Source organism: Anopheles coluzzii, chromosome 2 (genome assembly GCF_943734685.1).
Source record: "Anopheles coluzzii chromosome 2, AcolN3, whole genome shotgun sequence".
Taxonomy (NCBI): domain Eukaryota; kingdom Metazoa; phylum Arthropoda; class Insecta; order Diptera; family Culicidae; genus Anopheles; species Anopheles coluzzii.
In genome coordinates, this window is record NC_064670.1 from 76,815,753 (window position 1) to 76,826,566 (window position 10,814).

The 10,814-nt window shown below is 43.2% G+C and overlaps 1 protein-coding gene across 1 annotated transcript; it reads right to left on the reverse strand.

Annotated features, from left to right (window-relative positions):
- Window positions 1-585: 585 nt before the first annotated feature.
- LOC120956192 (uncharacterized) lies at window positions 586-1,569 on the reverse strand. Its single transcript, XM_040377564.2, has one exon. It carries the CDS (start codon window positions 1,567-1,569, stop codon window positions 586-588), a length of 984 nt encoding a protein of 327 aa, XP_040233498.2.
- Window positions 1,570-10,814: the final 9,245 nt, after the last annotated feature.

Below are 10,814 nucleotides of genomic sequence, written 5' to 3' on the forward strand. Positions count from 1 at the left end.
ATATTTTTCGGGGGACAATCTACGCGGACGGGCGAAGGTCGGTTGTCCGGTAGTCTCTATGCGGTGCGTGACGTCGGATTGCAGGAGCGTTCCGGGCGCGGTCCGTGCAGTCAACCCAGGGAACTCCCTCAACAAGGTGGCGATTGGTGAGGTCGAATCGCACACCTTTACGGTTGGCTCCCCAGGATGTAGATCAGGAACACCCGGCGTTCGTAAGTTGGTTAAGGCGTCTACGAGGCATTTGTCGCGCAGGTCCACTAAAAGGTGAAAATGCTGGAGGAAATCGGCTCCTATTATTGCGGTACCCACATCTGCGATCACGAAGTTCCACAGAAAGGCGCGTCGAAGACCAAGATCCAACGTGTAGAGTGACTCTCCATATACTTGGATAGGCGTACTGTTAGCGGCAAATAGTTTCATGGTCGATGGTTTGCAAGGAACGGAGCTGTGCTGTCGAGGTATTACGGAGACGTCGGCGCCGGTGTCGATAAGGAAGGGTTGGTTAGTTTTATAGTCTTTGATAATAAGGCGATGACTGGCCGATGATATCGAATCGATTAGAAGCTGGACGTCTCCCGCGTTCCGTCATGCAGAAGTAGTAGGAGTACCGTTATTTTGAGGACGGCTGTTAAACGAGCACGGAGCGCGGCAGTTACGCGCTTGCTGTCCGTATCGGTCGTGGTAGAAACAATAGCCGTTAGTGTTAGGATTAGTAGCCTGGTTCGTGTTGCGATTGCGAGAGCGTGAGCGGGCCCGTGAGCGTTCACGAGCTTGGTTCTGGTTCATTAGAGTTTCTAAGCGTTGACTCAGCTCGGCTACCTGTCGTGAAAGGCGGTTGACCTCCTCATTCCGCACCTCGGCGATGGTTTGGTACGGACCGGAGCGATTATACAAGGCGAAAGAGTCGACCACTGAATCGGCTACCTTAACTTTCTCGTCGGCGTTTTGAGAGGACGCGATCACGGCGGACTGAACGTAGGGCGGCAGCCGACCGATCCAAAGATCGATCAACATGGAGTCGGTCATTGCACCGTTTGCTGTTCGCCGCATCTCGGCTAGCAGTTGAGAAGGCTTACGGTCGCCGAGGCTCATTTCGGATAGCAAACGGTGTAGGCGGCTTCGCTGAGACTCTTCGAAATGTTGTATGATGGCTTTCTTCGCGGATTCGTAGCGGTCGGTATTTGGTACGCTGTCGAGAATGGGACGCAACTCGGGAAGAATTCGCGTAGGGATCTGTGTCTTCAGGATGTTAAAACGCCTCACATGATGATGCGGAGGAATATTCCAGGCGTCGAACCAGTTCTCCAAGGCGTAGAAGAACGTATGGATGTCAGCAGTATCCAATTCGGGCGGCTTGAGACGCATGGCGTTCACGGTCAGGACTTGGAACTCCGGAAGGTCGGTAGAGGCGTCACGAGCGAGAGGGGTCATATCGATTAAGTATGGACTCGGTGTGGGGAGTCCAGCTGCGGGGCTGGCGACCACCGCAGGACTGGCGGCCACTGCAGGGCTGATGGCAACTGCAGGGCTGGCGACCGGCGCTGCACCTTGTTGCGGGCTACGCTGCATCCTTTCGCGTCGGGGTTAGTAGTGAATACAAAGGGTGGATCTTACCTTAATTGTTCACGTAACCAGGGTGTCGTCGTTGCGGTCGATCGGTATGAAAACGCTTCAGAAGCAGCGTGCGTCGTCTTCCTTCTCGGGTGGAGAAAAATGGTGTTTCCTCACTTGCGATGAAATGGTGCACAGCAAATGGCGGCGTCGTTCTTCTTGTCAGCTGGATCCAAGCGGGTTCGCCTTCGAGCGAAAAAATCGTGATGGCGGCGATGTGTCACTACTGCTACGGCTGGATAATTTGCATGCGCAACTCGACGTTGGTGTCTTCCTTCTTGATCGCACCCGTAGATGGAAGCACACACAAATGGAAAATTCCCAGTAGCACGAGGTGTAGAAACAGCTTGCGAGGCGGTGACCGGCGTCAAGGAGACCACCAGCGGAGATTGTCGTCGATCCGCTTCCAAGAATTGCGTCGATTGCGTCAGCCGTCGAAAGAAGGATGGAATTTTCTGCTGCGCCGATGATGGTGTGTGTGCGCTTGTCGCGCTTCGAGGCGGCGCGCGTGTGTGCGGGTGGTTCTATTGTTCGCTGAATGCAAGAACGCTCCGTGTAGCTACGGGCGCACTAACACGGCGTTGCTGCGTTTTCTCGTCGGCCCGCACTCAATGTCCTGTGAATGATGAAAGGGCGCTCGTTGCACACTTTACAGGGAAAGAGGGGAGGAGGCCAGCTGCGTTGCCGGTACCTCTAACGCTGGTAGCACTCCCGGTCGCTGGCACACACACACACGTTGTCTTCTCTGCGTCGATCTCCGCTGCCGGTGGCACGTTTTAACACGTTCAACGCGGTACAATTTTGCGATGCGTAGTACACACACACACTCACGTACGAATTCGCGGCGTCGGTTGCGGATCACGTCGGGGTCACCAGTTTTAGGGGCGCCACAAAAGTGGTCCCTAATTTTTTAAAGATATACGCAACACGCTTTGCGAACTACGTTTTGGTAGAATTCGATTTATTTTTTCCTTTTAAGCCGCGGAACGGTGAGTTCGGGAGAGACGCGAAAATTAGTGTGTTCGTTCGAGAGTTGCCGGAGAAGAAGTGTGTGTAGCAAGCCACCGGATAATCGAGGCGGTGAAGCGTGCTGTCACTGGTTGTCTCGCTCTAGTTCGCCCGTCGAACATTTTTGGTCGTGGTTCTAGGTGTATGCACCAAATGGAACTCTGGTCGCTACAAGTGTAACAACTCGCTCATAAAATAATGACGAACACCATTGTTTCAAGATTTGGTTTTATGAAGTCGTTAAAAAATTTGCCTCGCGCTCTTCGGGATCAAATTCGATCGGGTGGCAACGGTGAATGGTTATCCATTAGTGGAATTGAACTGTTCCCGTCCTGCCTGCCTGGCTTTATTCCTACAAAGTTGCTTCAATCCACAATCAAAACGCTCTCAAATCCGACCGCCTTTTGGTCCCTTATTGTTTTCACCTTGAGGACCATGCTGAATCAAATTCCAAATGCTATGATGACCAAACGTTTTTGTAGCAGTTGTGAGAAGTAAATTAAATATAAATAATAACATCCTTGAACAAAAGATGTTTAGCGTACACAAAACTGAGCAAAGTGCACTCGGGTAATGAAAGTTTGGCTAATTCCTTTAATACTTCTTGGACTTTTGGAATTTCCGCAAGGCAGACATACAAGAAGTGCACGCATTAAAGCAAGCCTCTCATCAATGAAGGCAGAAGGGGCCGCTGAGAGGGTTTCCAAAAGGCTTACAGATTGTCCGTGTCAGACGGAATTGAATTCTGGCGTTGGGAGGAAGAGCGGAGTGAACCAAATGCAAAGTTATTTATTCTTTTCGGAAAGGCAAAAATCCCCTCCTTCCTGGGCAAGGATCTGCAATCCATCCTGTAGGTGTACCGGGCTGATCAATCCATCGCAAACCTCTTCGGCTTAATGATGGCCCCTGTCGGAACACTCCGTAATCCACACACTAAACGACCGTTCAAATATGCAGCAACGGCGTATCGCATTTACAATCGGACCCGTTATAAGTCCTACATAGCTTTCTTGCAATAGCGATTTACTTTTCACCCAATACAGTTCTGGAGCTATATCTCTTCCCTTCTTAACAATCATCGTCTGCCCAGTACTATGTCTTATGGTTCGTCAACAGCATGTTCCGGACAAGAGATATGTGCACTTTTCGCCGATCACTTCTCCAACGCCTACTCTGATTACATTAATGATGAGGAATTTGTTACAGGGTGGACTTTCTACTACACCTCGCGATGTTTTGTGTTCCCGTTCCCTAAATTGTACCGTCGAAAATGTTGCAACAGCTATATTGTCCTTAAAACCTTCTTATTCTCCTGGCCCAGATGGTATACCTGCAATCATCCTTAAAAAGTGCACCAACGCTATTGCTGCCATAATGACATTCATTTTCAATCTCTCCTTTCAACATAAATGTTTCCCTGCTCTATGGAAAACTGGTTGGCTCCGTCCTATTTTTAAAAAAGGCAGTAAATCTGAAGTAAGCAACTATCGTGGTATTTCCCTACTTCCCGCTAGTGGCAAGGTATTGGAAATCATCGTTCATTCTGAGCTTTTGTTTTTATCGAAGCAGTATATAACGTTTATTCAGCATGGATTTATGCCAAAACGTTCCACTACCTCTAGCCTTATGTCGTTCATATCCAAATTGTTCCAGTATTTGGACACAGGTTACCAAGTTGATACTATGTATACTGATATTAAATCTGCTTTTGATAGAGTATCTCATAAACTATTGTTGATGAAGCTCTCTAAATTAGGCTTATCTACGTCTTTAGTTCACTGGATTGGGTCTTACCTCTCTAACAGAAATCTTCATGTAAGTTACGGATCGTCCTTTTCTTTACCGTTTTCCAATTCCTCTGGTGTCCCTCAAGGAAGTGTACTAAGTCCCCTTTTGTTTCTGTTATTCATAAATGACATTAGTTTTATTTTCCCATCTCCTAACCACCTTCTATATGCAGATGACATTAAAATATTTATTTATTTATTTATTTTTTATTTATTTATTTATTTATTTATTTATTTACTTGAATCAAAGTTATTTTAAAGTATGGCCCTAGAACTAATTTGAATATGCTGACGCAGCTGACTAACGGATTGATTGAAATCTGCTGATAACCCTAACCTATTATACACATCAATTATTTTGAGCAGTGGATCATTGGCACCAAAACCAGTCGATCTAATAGGGCTTCTTAGTAGCTCTCTACTTCTATGACCTCTAGAGGGAGTAGAAAAGCAAATAAAATTTAAAATGTCAGGTGCATCAAAATCTCCAATTAAGTTTATGCATAAAATAATTAATAATTAATTAATTAATAATTAATAATTTATGCATAAAAGTTATCTGAGCCGTAGTTCTCTTATGCTGTAAAGTCGTGGAATTTGGTTTGACCAGGGAAGACGATGAAACATGACACGTGTGATTTTTTTCTTAATTTTTTCAATTTTATCTATGTATGTGATTTGATGGGGACACCAAACTACACTGGCAAATTCCAGGATGGGACGGACTAAAGAACAGTATAATGTTTTTAAACTGAAAGGATTTTTAAAGTCGGCTGAGACACGTAAGACAAATCCTAACAGTTTAAGAGCTTTAGTGACGATAGTTTGATAATGGCTAGATAAACTAAGCTTACTGTCTAAAATAACTCCTAAGTCCCGAACCTGAGAAAAACGTGGAACGCTGTCTTCATTGATTTTGTAGTTATAAATAATAGGATTTTTTTTCTTTGAGAATGTTATACAACTACATTTGCTAAAATTACGTAACATTTCATTATTAAAACACCATGCAGAAAAATAGTTTAACGAGTCTTGTAACATTTCACAGTCGTCAGAATATTTAACAGGTAGGAACATTTTTAGATCGTCAGCATATAATAACAATTTAACATGAGGAATAGCAAACACGACATCGTTAATAAATATAATAAATAGTAAAGGTCCTAATATACTCCCTTGAGGAACACCAGATAAATTATGGAATGTGGCAGATAAACTAGTTCCTATCTTAACGTTAATGCAACGATCAGTTAAATAACTTCTTAACCACTCAACAACATTTGTGTGAACACCATACTTTGATAATTTAGATAGCAATAGAAAGTGGTTGACCTTGTCAAAAGCAGCGCAGAAGTCAGTATAAATGACGTCAACCTGTAAGCCCTTGTCAATATAGGAGTGGCAAAAGTTAAGTAAGTATATTAGATTGGTCTCAATCGATCGTTTCGGTATAAAGCCATGTTGAACATTAGAAATTAATGGTGAAAAGGCTTGGAGCATATGACGAGACATTATCTTTTCAAACAGTTTACTGCACGCACATAACTTTGAAATTCCTCTATAATTGTACACATTTGTTTTGTCAGATTTTTTATAAACAGGAAACATCCACGATGATTTCCAAAGACGCGGGAAGCATTTCGATTGCAAGGATTTGTTGAATAGTTTGGTCAGTATGGGAATGCGAGCAGCCTTGCAGTTAATGAGAATTGCGCTGGGAATATTGTCAGGCCCAGGAGCGTAGGAAAGCTTCAACAACGAAATAGCAGATTCCACCTCATCATCGTTGATTAGTGGTGTGCATAAATTAACCTCATCATTAATGAAGGATAAAGCCGATGTTGAGTTAGACGGTACCGAGGAATTGTTGGTGTACACAGAAGAGAAATATGAGGCAAATGCATTGCAAAACTCTTCATCTCCGGTAATGGTGTTTCCCTCAAACTGCATCGAGGAAGGAAGTCGTCCGCAGGATTCCTTATCTTTAGCAAATTTCCAGAATGATGTGGATGTCTTTTGATACTGATTTCAATTTTCCTGACGTAGTTGGCGTAGGCGGTTCGGTTCAGCTGCTTATATATTTTTGAGGCGCGAGCAAAATTTATTTGATTAGTGCTGTTTTTTAGTCGATGCAGTTTTTTAAGGGCTCGTGTTCTTCGACGTTTAGCCAAGCGTAGTGCAGAATTGGTCCATAGTGGATGAGCACGAACATTAAACCGTGGGATGAATTATTAAAACAGTTCATTCATTTGAGAAGAAAATTCAGCCACACTGTCGTTGATGTCGTCATAATCAGCGATCCCAGACCCAGTTGATTTGGTTAAGTGCAGAAACAAGATCAGTGAAATTAGTTCGTCTGAAATTGAAATCTGCTAGACGTGGGGGTTGAGATGACGGTACACTGCATTGCGGGAGCGTGAAGTATGTAAATAAAGCTGGATGATGTCCATCAGGTTCAACAATACTTTCGATGCATAATTCGATTGGCCTCATGTAATCAGTAACTTTGTCGTTCGCAAACACTAGATCTAACATATTGTTGTTGTGGTTTAGAACAGTGTTTAGTTGGCGAAGACCTTCAAAGCTTAGTTCATCGAGTAGAGCTTGACTGGTAGGGGATAGTCGGGTAAGCATAAGATTCAGTGTCGGAAATTTGCCGTTGATATCCCACTTAAGATTAGGTTGATTGAAGTCCCCGAACAGAATAAAAAAGTCATTCTTATATTTCTCTCTCGTTAAGTGCAATGAATTACAGAATGCATTTTTGGTGTCCACGTTGGCTGATTGATCAGGAGGCCAATAAAATGATCCGATGATTAACGAAACATTAAGAACTTTTACTCGAACCCAAAGGCATTCAATTGTAGATGTGTTTGTCGAGCACAAAGAGGAAGCATAATTTGCATTGATCGCAACGAGGACACCACCACCTCTACATTTGTTACTGTTTGCTGCAGAACGATCCGTACGGAATGTATTAATGCCGGGCTACATTGATCGTACTATCAAGCGTAATTTTGATTTTCACTAGCGCATCTGGCGGCAGCTGACCGAAGCATTTTGCCAAACAATTTGGAGCCGCTCCAGAAAATATGGTATTTTTCCATGTTTTTTAGTTAAACTGGACTGGAAAAGCTATGCTATTGATAGATGAATATGTTGTTCACGTATTTCAGCCATTTTCGAATCAAAAAACGGTGAAAAACAACTTAAATATGAGATCCGGCACGACCATTCCCTTGATGACCAAAAAAAGCTTCCACCAGCCGCCGCCAGATGCGCTAGTGAAAATCGAAATTACACTACGGAGTACGATCAATGTAGCCCGGCCTTTAAAGCGGTTGTTATCAAACAAAAGCTCAGATGGAAAGCTGTCATCTAGCCACGTTTCCGTAAGAACGATAACATCCCAGTCGGCGATTGCAGTATTAGCAAAACATTCAGAGGTTTTAGTACATAAGCCTCTCACGTTTTGATAAAAGATATTGAATGTGTTTAGTACTGGCTCCATTGGTAAAGTTGAATGACTTAATGTTGGCTTAAAAAAGTCGAACCGGAGGAATTATTTTGAGTCAGGTGAGTTTCAGGTGAGTTTGCATTTTTAAGATGATGGCTCGGTGATGGACTATGTTGTGTTGTGTGTGTTGGTGGGATCACATTTATGCAGTTGACATCATTATGCATAAAATTAGTAGTTGAGAAACTTCTGGCAGTTGAATTGTTTGAAGCAGGAAAGCAAGATACCGGGAGTGTTGGTGTGAATTGTTTCTGTGTACGTTGGTGAAATTCAAACTGGCGGTAAACAAATCCGCATGGCCAAGTTGAAGGAGAGAAAGCGAGCTCGCCAAACTCCGATGGAATGCCGATCTTAAAGGACACATACTTTAGAGAGCTTGTAACACGACCTCTTGGTATGACACACTTCACCGAACAGTCAGTGCATTTTAGCCTTCCTAGTATGAACATTTTCATGTTCTCCTCAGTTACAGTGGGTGCAATCCTAGTTACAAACATCCAAACTTTTGGCTCAGGTGCAGGAATGAATTGTATGGTGTCTGTGTTGATGTGATCATTGGCAGTACCGGTGTGAAGAATTGCTTGTGTTGGATTAATGTGTTCATTATCAGAGAGCATACGCGATTGTGAGTGTGGTAATGAGTTCTGTTTGACGGGAGTTGGTGTTGGTGACATAGGAGTATCGGTTAATGTGTGGAATGTTTTATCGGTGAGAGAGATGGTACTCACAGTCGGAGCGATTTTCTCACGCTCTTGCGGCATCACTCTATTTGGATCCAGCTGAGATATCCTTTGATCAAGCTCACTCCGTATTGCATTTCTCAACTCATCTTTCAGTGTATTCATCAAGCACGAAATTGATGAGAAAAAATCTGATCTCGAGTCACGGCATTTCTCGCACATCCAGCAGAGACCACGATTACGTGCCACCTCCTTAACACAAGTGGCGGCAAGTTTAATGCATTCCGGATGAAAGGCAGAATTGCACTCCGAAAAAGGAAGATTGCCAATACAAACAACCGGATCTTTGTTGATAGTAGTAGAGCAGATTGCACAGTCCATTATGGGAGAGAGTATCGATCACTTAGGTGAGCAATGAGAGTGAACGGAGAGGACACTGATTGATGAGCTGGTGCGAATTACTCTCTGAGTGTATGAAGCAGGGTCAATAACACTGAACCGCAGTCGCCGATGAAACACAAATCACGTAGAAAATACAATTCAGGTACGCGTTCTCGTAGAAATTCTCGTACGATGCAGGAACAAAATGCTTCAACACAGCAACACAGCAAAACTTGCGACAGGAACAGCTTCACAAATTCAAAAACGAACGATTTCAAACAAAAATCACACCAAAAACAGACAGCACACAGGAGCAACGCAGAAAAACGTCCAAACGCTTCAGTGGCACGGAGTAGTGTATTTGTTCCAGTGATGCAAGAGGATGATTGCAGCGCACTCCAATCCCTTCTTAACTCCCTCTCTTCCTGGTGTGCGTCAAACTTCTTAGAGCTCTGTCCTAGTAAATGTAGCGTCATCTCTTTTTGTCGTCGTCATTCCCCTCTTATTCACAATTATGTTCTTAATAACACTGTTGGTTATGACATTACCAACCAGGACGTACAGAGCATCGTAATCGCATTCTTACACCGTTTGTAAGTGTAGAATCCTGTCCGTTAGTTCGGTGCGTTCAATAGTTGTCTGTCCAACTGTTTATTCCTAAAAAGCCCCTTCTTTGCTTTGAGCACCTGCTTATATACGCTCTCATCAATTCCTCTCCCTCACAATTCTCTCTTTGAGCCAGTGCGCTCAGCGCTCATCCACTCATGCGATCCTCTCTCTCTTGCTGAACTTGCACGCAGCTCTACATCCCTTTTCTACTCGGAAGTGAAATATGTACATTACAAATATATTTTAATTATTATTACTTAAAGCAAGAAAAGAAAAAAAACTAATCATTATACCTATTTGGGATTTTTCGAATGCGCGTGGGACGTTTAAATTCCTTCTTATCCTTTTGTTGCTGTTTATGTTGTGAACTTATCGTATTGTTTTGTTGCGTTTCTTCGTCACAAACCTTACTTAAATGAGCCACGGGCCGGCGATATTTTACACCTGCTCTACTTACAACTGCCGTATCATTTCCTACTTTTCTTAACACCTTAAATATCTCAATTCCATAATTTGGCTCCGATTTTCCTTGCTGGTAATTCCATACCCGCACTCTATCTCCTACTTTAATTCCAGACTGTTTGGATTTCCTTGATCTATCTGCGTAATGTTTTCCTTTCATTTTCTTTATAGCATCTCTTTCCTTAACTTCACAATCCCGATTCCAAACCTCTGTAGTTCTTAACGATGGCAATAGGCCTTTGATTGGTCTTCCAGTGAGTAGCTCAAGCAGAGCTTTTCCCGTAATGGAGTGTGGAGTGGTGTTGTACATCTTTTCATATTTTATAATTGCTTCGCGCCAATCTGTTTTTTCTGCTTTCGCAATTCGCAAAGCACGAAGTATACCTCTATTATTCCTTTCCACAAGTCCATTCATCTGTGGCCAATACGGTATTGTGTGAATTATTTTTATATCTTTACGTTTAAAATAGTTTTTAAATTCTTCACTACTAAAAGGTGGCCCATTGTCACATCTAATAGATTCTGGATATGATTGATCCTTGCATATTGTCTCTAAAGCCTCGATAGTCTTACTTGCTGATGTAATTTTCATCTCAATGATTTTTATGAATCTGCTGTAGTAATCGACAACTACCAGGAACGTTCCATATTCCTTAACCGAAAAAAAAATCTATTGCAATATCCTGCCCAGGACGATCTGGCATTTCTTTTCTAATCATTGGTTCTGCGTGACCCATAGTTCTCACTGCTGCACAACCA

What these genes read in the sequence shown, in the direction of transcription:
- LOC120956192 (XM_040377564.2), bottom strand. Translation starts at nt 1,569, where the DNA reads ATGCAGCGTAGCCCGCAACAAGGTGCAGCGCCGGTCGCCAGCCCTGCA.